Source organism: Hylobates moloch, unplaced genomic scaffold (genome assembly GCF_009828535.3).
Source record: "Hylobates moloch isolate HMO894 unplaced genomic scaffold, HMol_V3 SCAFFOLD_15, whole genome shotgun sequence".
Taxonomy (NCBI): Eukaryota; Metazoa; Chordata; class Mammalia; order Primates; family Hylobatidae; genus Hylobates; species Hylobates moloch.
Window position 1 is genome coordinate 32,906,936 of NW_026652290.1, and position 19,241 is coordinate 32,926,176.

General features: G+C 39.9%; 1 protein-coding gene across 7 annotated transcripts in view; it reads left to right on the forward strand.

Moving 5' to 3' along the window:
* ANAPC1 (anaphase promoting complex subunit 1) overlaps positions 1 to 19,241 on the forward strand; it is a 120,546-nt gene that overhangs the window by 64,079 nt on the left and 37,226 nt on the right. For 6 of the 7 annotated variants that reach the window (XR_009209931.1, XM_032176512.2, XM_032176509.2 and 3 more), the window contains exons 26-29: positions 3,806 to 4,032; positions 6,582 to 6,700; positions 9,892 to 10,163; positions 16,378 to 16,612. Coding sequence is in view for 6 of the 7 variants with exons in the window: in XM_032176512.2 (XP_032032403.1) it covers positions 3,806 to 4,032; positions 6,582 to 6,700; positions 9,892 to 10,163; positions 16,378 to 16,612 (853 nt within the window). In the remaining variant the exon portion in view is untranslated. The remainder of the gene's footprint in view (positions 1 to 3,805; positions 4,033 to 6,581; positions 6,701 to 9,891; positions 10,164 to 16,377; positions 16,613 to 19,241) is intronic. The other variant, XM_032176513.2, reaches the window with a different exon arrangement.

Below are 19,241 nucleotides of genomic sequence, written 5' to 3' on the forward strand. Positions count from 1 at the left end.
TTTTTGATGTGTTGAATTTTTTGAATTTAACCTTTTAAATAGATGTAAACATATTTGTTTATTTTTCTTTTTTTATTTTTTTTTGCACATAAAACATTTCCTAAAAATACATACAAACAAAAAGATGCATATCAAACATGTTGCACATGGGAAGACGGGGAATAGAAATGGGGGGTGGGAATTAAAGAAAATAAATGAGAGAGGGACTTTGTATGGATCAATGATAATAACTCAATCCTCTATGTCTTTGACAAAGAAGGAGAAGGAAGAGGAAAAAAAAGAAAGTGAGATAAAGGATCAGAAAGGGAGGAAAATAGAAAAAATTAGAGTATGACCCCAGGGTAGACCTGTTTTGTTGTTGCTGGGTTGGTTGGTTGGTCTGTTGTATTTTTCATATGTTTCGCCATGTTGGCCAGGCTGGTCTCGAAATCTAGCCTCAAGTGATCAACCCGCCTTGGCCTCCCAGAGTGCTGGGACTACAGGCATGAGCCACCATGTCCAGCCCCCACATTGCGTCCGGCCTCCGTGGTAGACCTCCCAGATGGGGCGGCCAGGCAGAGGCGCTCCCCACATCCCAGACAGGGCGGCCGGGCAGAGGCGCTCCTCACTTCCCAGACTGGGAGGCCGGGCAGAGGCGTTCCTCACTTCCCAGACACGGCGACCGGGCAGAGTAGCTCCTCACTTCCCAGACGATGGGCGGCTGATGGGCGGCCGGCAGAGGCGCTCCTCACTTCCCAGACGGGGCGGCGGCGGGGCAGACGCTGCAATCCTAGCACCCTGGGAGGCCAAGGCAGGCGACTGGGAGGCGGAGGCTGCAGCGAGCCAAGACCACGCCACCGCACTCCAGCCCGGGCAACACCGAGCACCGAGTGAGCGAGACTCCGTCTGCAGTCCCAGCACCTCGGGAGGCTGAGGCGGGCAGACCACTGGAGGTCAGGAGCTGGAGACCAGCCTGGCCGACATGGCGAAACCCCGCCTCCAGGCAAAGGACAAAAGCGCAGGCAGGGGTGGTGGCGCGTGCCCGCAATCCCAGGCAGCCCGCAGGCCGAGGCAGGAGAATCACGGGAGCCGGAGGCAGGGAGCCTGCAGCGAGCCCACTACACTCCAGCCTGGGCAACAGAGGGAAGAAAAGAGAAAGAGAGAGAAAAGAGAAAGAAAGAAAGAGGGGGGAGGAAGGGGAGGGGAGGGGAGGGAAGGGAAGGGAAGGGAAGGGGAGGGAAGGGTAGGGAAGGGAGAATTTGATTAATCACAAAAAACTGCAGCCCCAGGGAAAAAAATGTGTTGTTTTTTTTTCAGTAGAGTTGTTTAAAAAGATGTCTTAAGCTATCCCTCCTGAAATACTGTCTTTCATCAAACATCAAGTCTGTCTTTTTTTTTTAAATGAGTTCTAGGAATCCTGCAAGTAGAAAGTAAAATTATTTCATTACTCTCCAATTATCTTTTAAATCATCCTCTCTTAAAACTTGAAAATGAAACTTTTAAAACTTATTCTAGAATTCTAGGTAACTTTAAAAAATGAACAGTAGAATCTCATCAAGGAGGATTCAGGAAAATAATAATTCCACTCCTGGTGACTCTTTTGTGTTCATGTCCCTGAGAAGACAGTGGGAATTTGGCCTTACCTCTTAGTGGCTTTTGAATCAATACATAATAATCAGTACATTGTAACTATGAGTCACCTTAGGTCTTATTACTACTTCTTCAGAGCCTATATCAAAACTTATTCCTAACCTCAGAGTTGCCTAATGTGTACCCATGCCGGAGTCAGTTTCCATGGGCATCTGATCTCCAGCAGGGTCATCCCAGCACGTCTCTCCTTTAATCTGCATCTCAATCACAGCTCTTCGTTGAATTAGTATTTACATCCTGTTTTAAACAGAAAACAAATCTTTTTGCTTATAAAATGATTTTCCTGTGAGAGAGCAGTTCAGCACCATTAGCATTAAAACATTAATCTGTATTTGAATGTCATTTTAAGTTATTATGTCTAAATACATTTCAGTTATTTGAGGCTACATTTTATAACTAATCCCATCTAAATTTATTTTGTCACTGTTTGAGACTATATTTTATAGCTAACTCACCCGTTAGAATATAGTTTTTTTAAAAAATTAGATATTTTATAGGAACCAAAAATGAATTTTTAGAAACTAAAAGTGATTATTTGGTCGTATCTACTTTTTTTTCAGGCTAACCTTGTTGTTTTCACATTAAATGTTGCAAAATTTAACATTTCAACTTGGAGTTATTTTGTTAAAAGAGTATAATACTGTTTTTGAGAGAATATGATATGATTCCATGCAATTCACATCTGTGTTACAGTTAGATTTAATTATTTGGACTGGGAAGCCCCATATTAAAGCACATGCTGGTCTTATGAGAACATGATGACATTCAAGGAATTTACCCTCTTACTTTTTTTGCTTCAGTTCAGTACTTTTCCTTCTAAGAAATTTTTATTGGAAACGCATTTTTTAAAAATAGTGAAAACTGACTGAGTATGGTGGCGCATGCCTGTAATCTCAGCACTTTGGGGTGGCCAAGGCGGAGGACTGCTTGAGCCCAGGAGTTTGAGACCAGCCTAGGCAACATAGTGAGACCTCATCTCTACTTAAACAATTTTATAAAAAATTTAGCCAGGTGTGGTGGTATGTGCCTGTAGTCCTAGCTATTGGGGAGGCTGAGGTGGGTGGATCTCCTTGAGGTCAGGAGTTCAAGACCAGCCTGGTCAACAGGGCAAGACTGTCTCTACAAAAAATAAAAAAAATTATCTGGGTGGGCGGTGCACATATGTAGTCCCAGCTACTCAGGAGGCTAAGGTGAAAAGATCGCTTGAGCCCAAGAGGTAGAGGTTGCAGGGAGCCATGATCACACCACTACACTCCAGCCTGAGTGACAGAGTAAGACCCTGTCTCAAAAAAACAAAAAAAACCAAAAAAAACAAAAAACCTTAATAATGAAATCCAACCACGATCCTGTCTATTTAAAGTAGTAAAGTAAGAAAGTATTTCATTGTGTGACTTCCCCCAACCCTTGGTGTATATCCTTTCAGACTTTTTTCCTTCTCCTTCTATTAATGAACAGACAATATTTAAATTAGCATTATTAGCAGTGACTAGTATTCATATTCTACTTCCAATAATTTGTTTCTTTTTTAAAATGATCAGGATGTAGTTAGATTTTTTTTTTATAGTTTATTCAGAATATTTCTCTGTTCGTATCCAGCCCCTTGACTGTTGTCCTAAATTTAAACTTTCCCTGTCATTTCCAAATATTTCCAAGTAGGCAATGTAGTACTTTTGTTTGTTTGTTTGTTTGTTTTGTTTGTTTGTTTGAGACAGAATCTCACTCTGTTACCCAGGCTGGAGTACAGTGGCACGATCTCGGCTCAGTGCAACCTCTGCCTCCCGCGTTCAAGTGATTCTTCAGCCTCAGCCTCCCCAGTAGCTGGGACTACAGGCGTGCGCCGCTGCATCTGGCTAGCTAATTTTTTTATTTTTAGTAGAGACCGGCTTTCACTATGTTGGCCAGGCTGGTCTGAAACTCCTGGCCTTGGGTGATCCGCCCACCTCGGCCTCCCAAAGTGTTGGGATAACAGAGTGTGAGCCACCACACCCGGTCAGCAATATAGTACTTTTTAGAAAGATTTGTAGATTAGAGTCCCAGTATACATTGTGGCCCCAACTCATCCCTGCTTTGGAAAACATATTTTCTCTGTGCTAGTATAGTATGGCACATCAGCCTATATATCTTCATGTTCAGCAAGTGCATGTTAACTGCTTTTGAAATTATTATTACAATAAAGTCTGTTACTCAGGTGCTCTCATCAGATGTTCCTTCAGGAACAGAAACTGAGGAGGAAGATGACGGCATGAATGACATGAATCACGAGGTCATGTCATTAATATGGAGTGAAGATTTAAGGGTGCAAGATGTGCGAAGGCTTCTTCAGAGTGCGCATCCTGTCCGCGTCAACGTAGTGCAGTACCCAGAGCTCAGCGACCACGAGTTCATTGAGGAAAAGGAAAACAGGTGAAAGAAAACACGTGCACTATCTCTTGTCACGTTTTGTTACATTTGTGTCTTGTTTATATTTGTTTTTCCTTCAAGTTTTTAGCATTTAAAACCCTAAAGAGATTTAAAAGATACTTTCAAGTGAAAATATGCCCTGTGTTTTAAGTTTTCATCCAAGTTCAACAAACCACGTCTGTTAGCAAAATGTCTGGCTTTTGAGGACGTAATTGTTGTATTTCATATTGTCCTCCTCTTGAAATACATAAAACCATTTTGCCTGATAGTTACCTTAAGAATTTACAAACAAAACACTGGACTTGTTTTTCTGTGTCTTGATCAGGAATAGATTTTGAGGTTAGTGCGGTTTTTAGTGTAGTTTAAACTTATATCAGTATTTTTTTTTTTTTTTTGGATATGATAGATAATACTCCAAATAAAAATAGATAAGCCTTTCTTCTGCCACTCCCCTGCACAGGATACATCCCTTGATACATTGTAAGACTCACATGACTGTGACATTCCAGAGCTATTCTCTTGGGACACTTCTATTTTAAAATTCTCTCCTGTTCTTTTATCTGCTTGTCCCTATCATCTATCACTCATCTGCCACTGTTTTCTAGTTCTCTTACTTTTTTTATGGTACTGTTTTGAGGGGAAGGGTCACCCACACTTAGCCACAGGCTGCTGAAGATCTGAATTAGTTGTGATTTCCCTATTAACTGTTTCCTCTCCACATGTACCCAGTTATTAGTCACCTGTGAATAAAAAGATGGAGTGACAGAAGTTGAGTTTAGAGCATAGGATTTATGAGCATGGCCTCTAGAGCCAGGCATGGCCATGCTGTGCTGGGTGACTTTGGTTAAATTACTTTACCTCTTGTTGCCTCAGTTGCCTCGTCTGTAAAAATAGGCATACTTCATGCGATGGTGCTGTGTATCAAGTGAATTTTTTTTACATAGCATTTAGAATACTGCCCAGTACATAGTAAAGCTCAGTGCAGTCAGCCATTATTGGTAGTAGAGTTCACTGATTCTAAGATGCAAGTTTTTTCACTTTTTAATATCTCTGAAATCAGATGTGTATTTCAGTGAACAGGTGTCATAGTTTAATTGGCAGTGCTTTTTCTTTCTTAGTTTCTCATGAAATAATGATACATCTTATCAGTGGCATCTTATATTCAGGTGATATAATATTGTTCTCATTATAATTTTGTTACTTATGCAGAGTTGAAGTGAATTATGTGTAAGATTTCCTCTAAAAAAATTCTATGGGTTGCAACAGCCTCTTGGCTTTGAATTTTCCTGATCCCAAATTAATGTGGTGGTCGTGTTCCCAGAGAAATTTTTTTTTTTTTTTTTTTGAGACGGAGTCTCGCTCTGTCGCCCAGGTTGGAGTGCAGTGGCACAATCTCGGCTCACTGCAAGCTCCACCTCCCGAGTTCATGCCATTCTCCTGCCTCAGCCTCCCAAGTAGCTGGGACTACAGGCACCTGCCACCATGCCTGGCTAATTTTTTTTGTATTTTTAGTAGAGATGGGGTTTCACCGTGTTAACCAGGATGGTCTCAATCTCCTGACCTCGTGATCCGCCCTCCTTGGCCTCCCAAAGTGCTGGGATTACAGGCGCGAGCCACCACGCCCGGCCCCCAGAGAATCTTTAAGACAGCAAAATTTTTCTTTCCAGTTAGCTAGAAAAACAGTTATGTGTGTCCAGTTAAGGAGGGAGTATGCTTATGAATAGCTTTGTCTGCAGAGAAAATGTTCGTCAGTTGTCAGCCTCTGAAGGGATATTTCTGTGTCTTCAGATATAACTTGTATAAGCGTTTCTTAGTTATAAATGCCCTATTTCCAAAATTTCTGTTAGTTTTTTTTAAGTGGCTATGTGGAATGTTAAGCTATTTTAACATAGGAACAAGTTGAAGAGTGGTATATTAATTTCACAGTAGAGCCAACAGAAACCATTTTAACCTTGAACATACCTGATATATAATGGTATTAGTCCTATAAATCTAGCCATCATGTAAGTGAAACCAATCTGTATTTCCCTTGGAGACACCATGAAATCCATTCACCTCTAACATAGGGACCTTGTTTCTTTTCTTGTGTACAAGCCACAGAAATGGTACTTCTGAGGCTGTATGCAAAAGGGGTGGGAGGAGGATCCCACATGTACTGAGGACAGCTAGATTGAAATTAACACAGTGATAGAAACCCCAAAAAGTACTGTATTTTCCTTTGAGAAGGTTAGCATCCATCGGAGTGGAATTTTAAATTTTTTTTTTTGAATGCCTAGAGAGAGTTGGCTTGGTTTATAGGCCAGGTGGTTTTCATTCAATGTAAATATGAAAAAAAAACAAAGGAAATACGTCTCTGCCTAAGAGTGTAATAGGAACAAGAATATTAAAATGAAAATAATCATGTTTGGGTAGTTCACTCACGTCTTTGTATGAATTTACTTTGAGACAACTTCATCTTACACAGTACACCTTCTTTTGAAATACTTACAGATATATTTCAATTTCACTTTGCTTTAAAAATTTTCACATGTTGGATTTTACTTTAATTACAGATTGCTTCAATTGTGTCAGCGAACTATGGCTCTTCCTGTAGGACGAGGAATGTTTACCTTGTTTTCTTACCATCCAGTTCCAACAGAGCCATTGCCTATTCCTAAATTGAATCTGACTGGTATGTTAAATTCTTGGCTCAATAAGAAAGGAAAATGATTAAGTACATGCATTAAGTGTAGTTCTTTAAATTAGATAAAACAAAAGAAATGCTCCCTGTATCCCCAGTGATTTTAAATTTTCCTAACAGCTGTTATAGTGGTTATCAAAGCTCAAATACCATGTCAAACTAAACCTTGAGAGAAGCAGAATATAGTTCATTACTCATTTTTGCTTTTTAATGAGGTGATTTCAAGATATAAAAAGTCACTTGGAGAAGTTCAGAAAGATATTATTGATAATGATGAGACTATTGAATTTTAAATAATCAAGTATAATATGTAAAAATATTTAGTTTTAAAATGTCTTATGTCATAGTTTGAACAGATGATCATTGTATAAATCAAGAAATGTACTAAGCAAAAAGAGAAAAAATGGTCACTTGCAGTACTCCCACTCTTCTGCATCACTCCTTTTAGCATTTTAATATATATGTTTCCTAAGTTTATTTCCACATATTTATAATTTTATATTTGTTTAATTATCAGAAAATTTAAATCTATTTTAGATATTTTTAAAAAATTTACAGTGAACATCCTTTTATATCTAGCAAATAAATGTATGTGTTTATAATTATGTGTATGTGTTGTATACACGTGTTTTTAATCGATACATTCATTTTTATTTGCTTCAGAGTATTTCATTCAGTGGATATACCATAGTTTATAGAAGCAGCTTGGTATTGTTAGAAATTAGTTTTTTGGTATTATAAACATTGTTGGGGCGTATTTGTCCTATGTATTTAGGCTAAATGCTTGGAAGTAGAACTCTTAGGACAGCAAGATGAATGGTTTTAAGGAACATGTCAAATTGCCTTTCTGGTTGGCACAAGTTTTTATTTCTGCCATATATAACTGTAGTTATAGTCTTGATTACAATGAGTTTTATAGTGCATGTCCCCCTAATGCTGATTTGAATGTGTTCTAAAGGTGACAATTACATAGTTGAAATTATCATTGAAACTCTATTATAGTATATATGGTTTTGTGAAACCTATACAAAATGTATGTATAATGTAGTGTATAGTATATGTAGTACTATATAATGTATAATTTAATATATGATAAATAGTACATAATATATGCAAACATAATTGTACAGTATTTTAAATTGCATACTTTAAAAAATCCAGAGTTCCACTCAGATTTGTGAAAAGCTTGTGCTTTGAGCAGCATGCAGGAAATGAGATTGACTAAGTGAAGAACACATTCCCATCTCCATATCATGCTTATTCTGAGCCCTAATCTCACTGAGGGACATAGTGAGCAGAGTTGCTTTTAATATTTAAATTGTCTCAGAGGTAAAGCACCTGTGGCAAAATTTTAACAATTATTGATTCTTGATGGAAGGCATGGTATGTAGATGTTCATTTTAGTAGTCTTTCCAACTGTTTATATGAAAGATTTCATATAATAAGTGCGGGTTAAAAAGAAAATCTAATGCAAAATTGGCAAATGTTAAAATGTATTCAATCTGGGTGATTTAGTACTCAAGTGATACTTGGGTGGGTTTAAAAAATACATAGATGCATCTTTTTTTCTGAATACATTTAATTGAATTTGCATGATTTAAAATGTGTTTATGACATTAATCCAACATTTTATTCTTTTAGTCATTCTGGTAGGCCAAAAAGAAAGGTAATCCTGTTAATTTAGGAAAAAATATTTTCCTAAATAGTTGCTTAACCCACACTGATGTGGCCTGTTGTACTTTTGTATGTTGTTTTTCTCACTGAAGAAAATTTACCTTACCCTTTGCATTTTATTTTCTCTTGTGTATAAATATTATGTCTTATGCATATGATGAATGAATGTTTCAGAAAGGTCTCTCAGTTTTTTCATATTGATATGTCTGCCTTTTTTGAGAAAGTACAAGTATAACTTATGAACTTATTACTCATTGTGGTGCTAACACTAGCAGTTGAGTTAGCTTTTAGGTACAAAAAGCATATAGTAATGACAAATAAGTCTTACTTTGTGCTTTGTGTGTGTATGTATACATGCTACAAATAAGACACTCTGCATCTACTTAAAATTCATTTTACATAACATATTAGAACTCTTTTAAAATGGTATTTTTAAAGCTGCAGTGAAATGGATAACTTTATGCAGTAATTAAAATATTTATGTTAATCATTTTATCCATGACTTAAGACAATATTCAAAATATATTTAAAAGATTCAGTGTTTGCTGTATATAATGTAGATCAAAAAGAAAAGAATCAAGAAAAAATTCGTAGAGAACATATAGCATTGTGAACATATAATTTACATTGTTCTTAAATAAATGGACCATAAAAGTTTAGTGAATGCCCTTTTGAAGTTCACTGGGTGATTCAAGTCTATAAAAGGATGCTTTTTACAAAACTATCTCTAAGCATTTTAAACAATAGCATATAATTAGATATCTATAGCTGTATGTATATATAGAGAGAAAAAAGAGAGAGAAGGGAGCATATATAGGTAAGAGCTATAGCAGATTTATTAAGGTTCTTGTTTTTTGTTTTTGTTTTTTTTTTTTTTGAGATGCAGTCTCTGTCTGCTGCCCAGGTGGGAGTGCAGTGGCATGATCTTGGCTCACTACAACCTCCACCTCCCAGGTTCAAGTGATTCTCATGCCTCAGCCTCCCAAGTAGCTGGGACAGGCACGCACCACCAGGCCTGGCTTTTGTCTCTTCTTAAGATGTCATTTTTCCTTAATGTCCGGGGGAAAATATAGGATAGAACATTTGAAATTAACATCAATGTCATCAGATGTTGGGATTTATAACTTGTATAGTTTAACAGTGATGTTAGTCTTTGTTTTGGTTTCTAAACTCTCTACTGTTTGAAAGGAAGATTTCAAAGCAGTGATTATCCCAGTCGTCTCTGTATAATGTTAAATTGGTATCAGTTATCTCATTATATAGCCTCATACATTTTAACAAAAAGGACAATGAACTGTTTAGACAATGAAGGTTTTCCCAGTTCCATTAAGTTTGACTCACATGTACAAAAGTTTTAAGTGGTCATAGAGACCTAACATTCCAGGCATTATGGGGTTAATGGTTTTGAATGTAGAACATGTAAGTAATCTTGGTCTCAAAGATCTAAATTTAACAATCTTGGTTTTGCGAATTTTTATTCCTTCAATGTTTTTTGTTTGGCTGGATAGGGCGTGCCCCTCCTCGGAACACAACAGTAGACCTTAATAGTGGAAACATCGATGTGCCTCCCAACATGACAAGCTGGGCCAGCTTTCATAATGGTGTGGCTGCTGGCCTGAAGATAGCTCCTGCCTCCCAGATCGACTCAGCTTGGATTGTTTACAATAAGCCCAAGCATGCTGAGTTAGCCAATGAGTATGCTGGCTTTCTCATGGCTCTGGGTCTGAATGGGCACCTTACCAAGCTGGCGACTCTCAATATCCATGACTACTTGACCAAGGTGAGAACCTGTGCTCCCAGTGCCTGGCTTTGTGCCTTGCCTGGCTATTGTAGTAGCTCCTAATTGCTCTATTTGCTCTTCTTTCTTCATTCTTGTACTTCTAAGTCCATTTGTCTCATAGTACATGGAATAATCTTTCTAAAGTGTAAATCAGAGTATGTCACTTCTCTGGTCAAAGCCATTTAATTAATGATCTCCCATTGCTTCTTTTTTCTTTTCTTTTTTTTTTTTTTTTGAGTAAGGCAGGGTAGAATTTAATGAGTGACAGGAAAGCTCTCAACAGCGAGAGGGGACCCAAAGGTGGGTTGCCGGCCACGATGCTGAGTCTAGAGGTTTTTATGGGCTTGAAATGGGGGAAGTGCATGCTGATTGGTCTGTGGGTATGCTTGAAAAAGCACCATTTAGAAATAGGCACGATAGTGTAGAGGACCAACTGGGGAAGGGCAAGTATATGTAAAGTAGATGAAGGATAAGGACCAATCAGGAGAGAGCATGCCAAACACGAATGAGAGCTCTCTAGTCCATGGATTTATCCAGAACTTGTAGCTTGGTTTTCAGGCTTTCGACTGTCCTTGGCTTGAAGGTTGAGTTTCACCTGAGAATTTACCTGCCTCCTACCGCTATCAATCCTCACTCTGAAGAGGGACATCTAACTGCTGTTAGGATAGGGGTGATGACTGTTCTGCTTCATGCTGACGGAGGGTGTTGTTTTGGGAAACAGCAGTTAGGTCTCTCTTAGAGGCCTATCTAAGGGTCACCTGGTAAAAGAAAGCTATCAACCGAGGTTCCATTTGCATGACCATTTGGAGTTTGATGGCCTCTAGGCAAGAAAAAAACAAATTTTACAAGGAGGTTAAGTACACATGGACCAAATATGAGTATTACAATGAGAACACAAAGAGGAACTAAAAGGGGGAAAATCCATGCCCATATATTAGGGACACCTAGAAAGGACAGGAAGAAAACCTCTGAAAATGGAGTGTTCTATTCCAGGATTTTGCAAAATAGGGTTGTCATGGGCATGTCCCCCTAGATTATTAGATATGTTATAATTAGGCATTGCAATGCTTTTAATTAGATTTCTGATCCATAGGCTGCAGAATCCAGTAATGCCCGATAATCCCCTTAGTTAGCTGAGGGTCTTGGGGAGAGGGAAGGAGAAAATGGGTCCAATTCTCTCCTCGCCCAGTGCCCTGGTCCCTTCTGACAAGACCAGGCATAGGTATTTCGCTGAAGTCTGACGGAGTTGAGCCTTGGACTTTGAAACTTTATGTCCTCTGTCAGTTAGAAAATTAAGAAGAGCCTTACTGCCTTTCTGAGAAATTTCCTCAGTTGGGGCACAGAGTAGAGTGTCATCTACATATTAAGACTAACTTGAGTTTGAAAGAACTCAGATCTTTTGACAGTGCCTGCCCAAACAGGTGAGGGCTGTCTTGGAATCCCTGTGGTAACACCATCCAGGTTAGCTGGGTAGTCTGGTTGGAGGGATCCCTGAATGCAAACAAGTTTTGGGAGTTGGGGTATAATGGTATGCAGAAAAAAAGCATCTTTTAATTCCAAGAATGCAAACTATTTAGTTCCTTCAGGTATCTAAGTTAACAAAGTATAGGGATTGGGAACCGCTGGGTAAATTGGTTAATTACACCAGTTACTCATTAAGGAGGTAGAGATCCTGGACCAGTCTCCATTCCCTGTTGGGTTTCTTTCTGTACTCCCAATATTAGGGTATTACAAGGACTGTTGCAGGGTTTAACAAGGCCCTGCATCCCTAGGTTATTAATGATGGCTTCTAGCTGTTTCCTAGCTTCTAGTTTTAGGGGATATTGTCTTTAATTAGGGAAGGAGATGAGATCCCTGAGATGGATTTGGACTGGTAAGACTGTTGTAGCTCAGCCAGTATTTTCCTGCATTGCCCAAACCTCTGGATTAATATCAGTCTCCACCAGAGGGAGGCAAAGAGTCTGTCCTGGAGCCATAAGGATGGTGGTTCCCATGTGAGCTAAAATATCCCTACCTCAGAGCTCTGAGTCGGGCTTTCAGGTATGATTAAAAAGGCATGGGTAAACAAAAGGTCTCCCTAGGTACAGCTAAGGGATTGAGAAAAATATCGAGTCAGAGGCTTTCCTGAGACACCCCTCACAGTTGTGCTAAGGGAGGAGGGGAGGCCCGGAATGGAGAGGAGAACAGGAATGGCTGCTCTGGTGTTGAGGAGGAAGTCCGTCCTCTGAGTCCTTTGACCTCCAGACTCACCCGGGACTCCTGGATGGTAATGCAGCCTGAGCTGTCAGAGCTGGGGAGGAGAGCCCTGGGATCCATCAGTCCTGTTGGACCATTTGAGAAGCCGGCTCTGAACCTTGGGACGTATGTTTCTGGAGGCAGTTCGTCTTCCAGTGGTCTCCCTTACAGATTGGACAGGGCCGTGGGGGCTGCTTCTGATTTCAGGGGCAGACTCTGTTTTAGTGCCCCCACACTGATAACAGCTGGTCATAGAATGAGAAGCTCCCTGGGATCCAGAGGTTTATATGCCTGTATGGCAGCTATTAGTGCCTCTGCCTTTTTCTCGTTCCTTTTCTCCGTTTTTCTGGGGCTTCCTCGTGGTCCTGATTATAAAAGACCAAGGTGGTGACTTTCAGGATTTTCTTTAGAGTACTATCTGGTCCAATGGCTAACTTTTTGCAGCATTATTCTAATATCTGGGGCTGCTTGGGTTATAAACTTGTCTTTCAAAATTAACTGTCCTTTATTATAGAGTCAGGAGAGAGATGTGTGTTTAATTAAAGCCTCTCTCAGTTTTTCCAGGAAAACAGAAGGGTTCTCTTCAGACCCTTGGTTTATGGTTGATAACTTAATGTAATTGAGAGATTTGGCTCTAGTTCTCAGACCTTCCATTGTGCATCCCTGAAAATGTTTTCTCGGCCACTTTCCTAGAGCAGTGTCTGAGTCCCATTGAGGATTATTGGTGGATGCAGCCTGCTTGGCTGTCAGAAAGGGCTCCCTAATTTCTTCCCCCTTTTGGTAGGTGCCGTAATAAGATAAACAATTCATCTCCAAATGTCTCAGTGACCTGTAAAGCTGCCTGCTTCTCTGAAGCTCTAAGAGTCTGGTTGAGAAGTAACAGGATACCCTTCCATGAAAGCTCAAACACTTGAGTAAGGTTCTGAAAGGCTTCAATATACCTATCAAGGTCGACAAAATTTTCCTAGATTTCTTTTTATCTGCCTCAAATCTTGTAAAGAAAAGGGGACTTGTACTTTAATAGGACCATATTCACTAGGCATTTCCTGTAAAGGAAGAAGTGATGCTGGAGTGCATCCAGATCGAACTCTTCTAACAGGATGAGGTTCAAAAGGGGGCCTGGATAAGGGGGACGAGATGATCCAAGAGGAGCTGGGACCTGGGCTGGTGCAGGCACCTCTGCCTCCTTTTCTAAGGAGGCAGACTGTTTTTTCCCTTCTGTCTGGATATCACTGCTATAAGTGCAGGGTCTATTCTACATTGCTGACAGAGCTTGGGGTTATTCCGCAGTGCAAAAAAGGCCTATACATATGGAATTTTGGACCATTTTCCTTCTCTGCGGTTGAAGAGATCTAGCTATAGGATAGTATTATAGTTGTTATTTTCCCCAGCTGACTAGGTCTCCCCATCTTCCAACTTCTACCTGGGCCAAGCCTTGGTACTGATAAATACTAGGTATTTTTTCTTCAGAGTCTGAGGATCAAAGGAGTCCCAATGTCTCAAGATGCACTTGAGAGGGGTGCAGGCTACCCATTTAGAAAGAGAGAGGGGAGAAAAAGGCATCCTTAGTCTTTCCCTCTGCTGTGCTAGAGTGCAAGGCGTCTCTCAGGCTTGCCTTGGTCGTGGATGTGCCCGCAACCACCATTCATGACCAGGGGAGGATCAAGCCAGCAGGAGTAGTTGCGTTCACCTGCACTCAGCCTCGACCCTCCTTGTCAGCTGCCTTTGATTTCTCTGAATTCTATTTGAGCTCAAGACTAAGATGAATCCAGGGGGTCCCTGCATATTATTTGTCTATAATTCTCATCTGGCTGGCAGTTTATTTAGCTTCATCAAGCATAACCCAGCATCCTGCCCTGAAAAGAAGCAATTTCTCAAAGAGACACATAACTAAGCAACTTTTCTCAGAAGAGCAGTAGGAAAAACATGATAGGAAAGATTGGAAGTCTTTGTCCGACGCCTGAACAGGCTGTTGGGGACTGGGGGCCAGTGTAGGGTCCTTCGGATGTACCCTTGGCCAGATACCTTTAGTTGCCCCAGGACCTTATTCTGATCCCACACGATGGCTGAACTTCTGTGAAGGGAAACTGGTTTAGAACAAGGCCAACATTCCCAACACCAGAGGGCAAAGGGGGATTGACCATTGCTCTTAATATACATTCTAGGAGCTGGTGTGATCCTGTTCACTTCTCCAGCCCTAGTTGGTACCACTGTTCTTCTTCTTCGTTTTTTTTTTTTTTTTTTTTTTTGATATGGAGTCTCACTGTCACCTAGGCTGGAGTGCAGTGGTGTGATCTCGTCTCACTGCAACCTCTGCCTCCCAGGTTCAAGCAATTCTCCTGCCTCAGCCTCCTGAGTAGCTGGGATTATAGGTGCGCACTACCACACCTGGGTAATTTTTGTATTTTTGATGGAAACGGGGTTTCACCGTGTTGGCCAGGCTGGTCTTGAACTCCTGACCTCAGGTGATCTGCCCGCCTCAGCCTCCCAAAGTGCTGGGATTATAGGCGTGAGCCTCTGCACCCAGCCCCACTCTTCTTCTTGTTCCCCCACACTCTAACCATACAGATTGGCTATTTTAGCTCCCTGGCAAACTAAACTCTTGCACTTCACAGCCTTATTTTTTTTAAGGAAACTTTATTTATATAAATATATAAAATTCACATACCATACAATTCACTGTTTAAAGTATATAGTACAGTGGTTTTTAGTATATTCACAGAGTTGTGCATCCATCACCACTGTTAATTTTAGAACATTCTTTTCACCCCATAAAGGAACCTTGTACCCACTAGTGGTGACTCCCCATTCCTCTACCTCACCCCCCCACCTTCACTTCACCTCCTGCCAACCACTAATCTACTTTCTGTCTCTATGGGTTTGCCTTTTCTGGACCTTTCATGTAAATGGAGTCATACAAAATATGGTATTTTAGGATGGGCTTCTTTCACTTAGCCTGATAATTTTAGGGTTCATCCATATTGTGCCATCTATCAGCAATTCATTCCTTTTTATTGTTGAATACATGTTTTATTTTATGAATGTACATTTTATTCATAAGTTGATGAATATTTGGGTTATTTGTACTTTTTAGCTATTACGAATAATACTGCTATGAACATTTGTATACATGTTTTTCTGCGGATGTATGTTTTCATTACTCAGGAGTAATGAAGTAATGGTAAGTAGTGGTACATACTTAGGAGTGGAATTGCTGGGTTGTATGGTAACTCTGTTTAACTTTTTGAGGAACTGTAAACTGTTTTCCATAATGACTGCACCATTTTACAACCCCATCAGTGATACGTGAGAGTTCCAATCTCTCCATATTTTTGCCAACACTTGTTATATTGTGTTGAGTCCAGCCTCATTCTTTTGAATGTGTCCTTCCACTTGTCCCAGCACTGTTTTTTGAAGACTGCCCTTACCTATTGAATCGTCTTGGCACCCTTGTGGTCAGTTGATGTTAATGTGAGGGTTTATTTCTGAATCACCTCAGAACCATTTATTTACATGCTGTTTTATCACCTGAAACAGTCTTCCTCACCTTCTAAACTTGAGTGTCCCCTTTCCTGCCACTGTTCATGGCTAATTTGTTTTCATCCTTCAGGTCCTGATATAAATTTCTTTGTATAATCTTTAGAGATTTCATCCCTAGTAATCCTCTAGTCCCTCCCAATCTAAATTAAGCTATTTTAAAATACTCTTTCTTTGTGCTTTCTTATTGTACTACTTAAAGTACTCTTACTTTGTGCTTTCTTATTGTACTACTTTTTAATAATATATTTGTGTATGTTTTTTAATTTAACACTTTTTTTCCTATTAAGACATTAGGTCCATGAAAGCAAGGACTATGTTTGTTTAGTTTACTGCTATATTCTCAGTGCCTCTCACCTTGCCTGTCAACATAAAAGTACTTCTTGAAAGTGGCAGGCAGTATTTTATTTTAAGCTATGTATTTGTTTTGTTTCTATCTTAGGGCCATGAAATGACAAGCATTGGACTGCTACTCGGTGTTTCTGCTGCAAAACTAGGCACCATGGATATGTCTATTACTCGGCTTCTTAGCATTCACATTCCTGCTCTCTTACCCCCAACGTCCACAGAGCTGGATGTTCCTCACAATGTCCAAGTGGCTGCAGTGGTTGGCATTGGCCTTGTATATCAAGGGACAGCTCACAGACATACTGCAGAAGTCCTGTTGGCTGAGATAGGTATGGGATTAATAGTGCTGAATCTTCATAGGCATGTACTCTCCACTCCACATGAACCCAAGTAAAAATGATAGTAAAATTATAAAAATTAAGGAAAGACAATGGTAGCTTTTGTGAACAAAGAATGATCTAGTACTGATTAAAAAAAAACAACAAAACTCTAAGTAACGTTATCCAAGGCTAATGTAACTGCAGGTTATTAACTTCCATATTTATTTGCTAGCTCATTACTGAATTCCAGTGGTCACATTTAATGAGGTACGTGTGGTTTTAATCACATATGTGTATGCTGTTTATCCTGCCTTACCAGCAGTGTCTAGCAGTGACCTGCACTTAAAACTCAGAGTAGATTGTTTTGGTCCCTGAGAGACACTAAACTAAACACATCACAGTGTTTACTGTGTTGGATAACAGCACTTCCAATAGAAGTCAAGTAATTGACTCCTGCTTTCCTCCTTTACGTGCTGGTGGGTATGTTGGTGATGAACCTGGAAATGGTAAGGTCCACACACTCACTTTAGTGAACATTGTCTCTGTTTTTTATTGGGTCCAAACTTTTTGGAAATCTGTATTTATGTGTTGTCACCTTTTTCTGCCAAATGGAAATGCTATTGGCATTATTAATATGCCCAACAATTTAGTTACATACTTATATGTCCTATTCAAGATCTGTTCTGTATGCATTTGTGAATATATTGTTAAAGATGTATTATTGTTTAGTATAATTATATCAGATAGCTGTTGCCACAGTGATGCTACATACATACAGGCATAGCATTGGCCCAGGCAGCTCTGCTTTAGGCTGTAGATGTGTAGCCGGCTGTTCCGCTGCTGTTCTGCCTCACCTGCCTTATTCTGGGACTCAGGCTGGAGTGTGTGTTTCTCTCGTGGTGTTGATAGATCTCGTGGTGTTGATAGAAACCTAAGAGAGAACCAGTGAAGATTGGGACCCATAATTTAGTCTACTATAATGATAAATGAAATTATTCCCAAAGTTGAAATGTTTTGGCTATTACAATACATAGTAGCATAAGTTAGAGATCTGAAAAACACTTATTCTGAAAATATTCAACACTGATTGTTAAAGCATGTTCATCTGCAAAGTAGTTTACCATTCTTTGGCTATATCATGATGATGTCTAATGATGTCATTGCATAGTCTCACAGCTGTGGCATACCTCTTTCACACTGTATATAGAAGATTTCATCTTTAATTCATATGTATATGCCTTTTTATATAATTACTGTCAGAATGTACATTAAAAACTTTTTTTTTTTTTTGAGACAGAGTCTCGCTCTGTTGCCCAGGCTGGAGTGCAGTGGTGCAATCTGGGCTCACTGCAAGCTCCGCCTCCCAGGTTCACGCCATTCTCCTGCCTCAGCCTCCCGAGTAGCTGGGACTACAGGTGCCCACCACTACGCCTGGCTAATTTCTTTGTATTTTTAGTAGAGACAGGGTTTCATCGTGTTAGCCAGGATAGTCTGGATCTCCTGACCTCATGATATGCCTGTCTCAGCCTCCCAAAGTGCTGGGATTACAGGCGTGAGCCACCGTGCCCCACCTAAAAATTGTTTTTGTAGATCATTGTTATAAATGGTTTTTAAAACAAATTTTGTATAATATTCATTGAGTTGATGGTCTGTAAAATGCCTTTTTTTTAACTTTTAGAACTTTTTAGATTGTTTCTAATAATCCTTTGTTGTTATGTATAAACATTACACTGATTACCTTTGTGTGATTTTTTTTTATTATTTATTTATTTATTTAGAGACAGAGTCTTGCTCTGTCGCCCAGGCTGGAGTGGAGTGGCACGATCTCGGTTCACTGCAGCCACTGGCTCCCAGGTTCAAGCAATTCTCCTGCCTCAGCCTACCAAGTAGCTGGGATTACAGGTGTCTTCCAGCATGCTTGGCTAATTTTTGTAGTTTTAGTAGAGATGGGATTTCTCCATGTCAGACAGGCTGGTCTCGAACTCGTTGACCTCAAGTGATCCGCCTGCCTTGGCCTCCCAAAGTGCTGGGATTACAGGCAAGGGCCACCACACCCAGCCTTTTTTCTTTTTTTTTTTTAAATTGCATTTTTTTCCTATAGGGATAAAATTTCAGGAATGTGAACATTTTTTCAGAGGGAAGGGTTTTAATACATAGTACATTTTATCGTTTTCAACAAGGTAGCGTTAGAGTTATAGGGTGCTTTTTAAAAGTATGAATTTTGTATCCAGTCAGACTTCTAGGATCAGTACACAGAAATTCTACCATAGTAGGGCTCATTATTATATACACTCGAAATAAATGTCTAAACATAATACTTAACAGCTTAACAACATAAGTTAGTGACCTCCTTATTCATTATCATCATTCGAACATGTTTCACCACATGTGATGTGTGGATTTGAAAGTAATGAAAACAAAATGTAAGATATTTTGTTGTTGTTGTTGCTGAGATGGTGTCTCACTCTGTTACCCAGGCTGGAGTGCAGTGACCTGATTTCAGCTCACTGCAATCTCCGCCTGCCAGGTTCAAGCGATTCTCCTGCCTCAGCCTCCCGAGTAGCTGGGATTACAGGCACCTGCCACCCTGGCTAATTTTTGTATTTTTAGTAGAGACAGGGTTTCACCATGTTGGCCA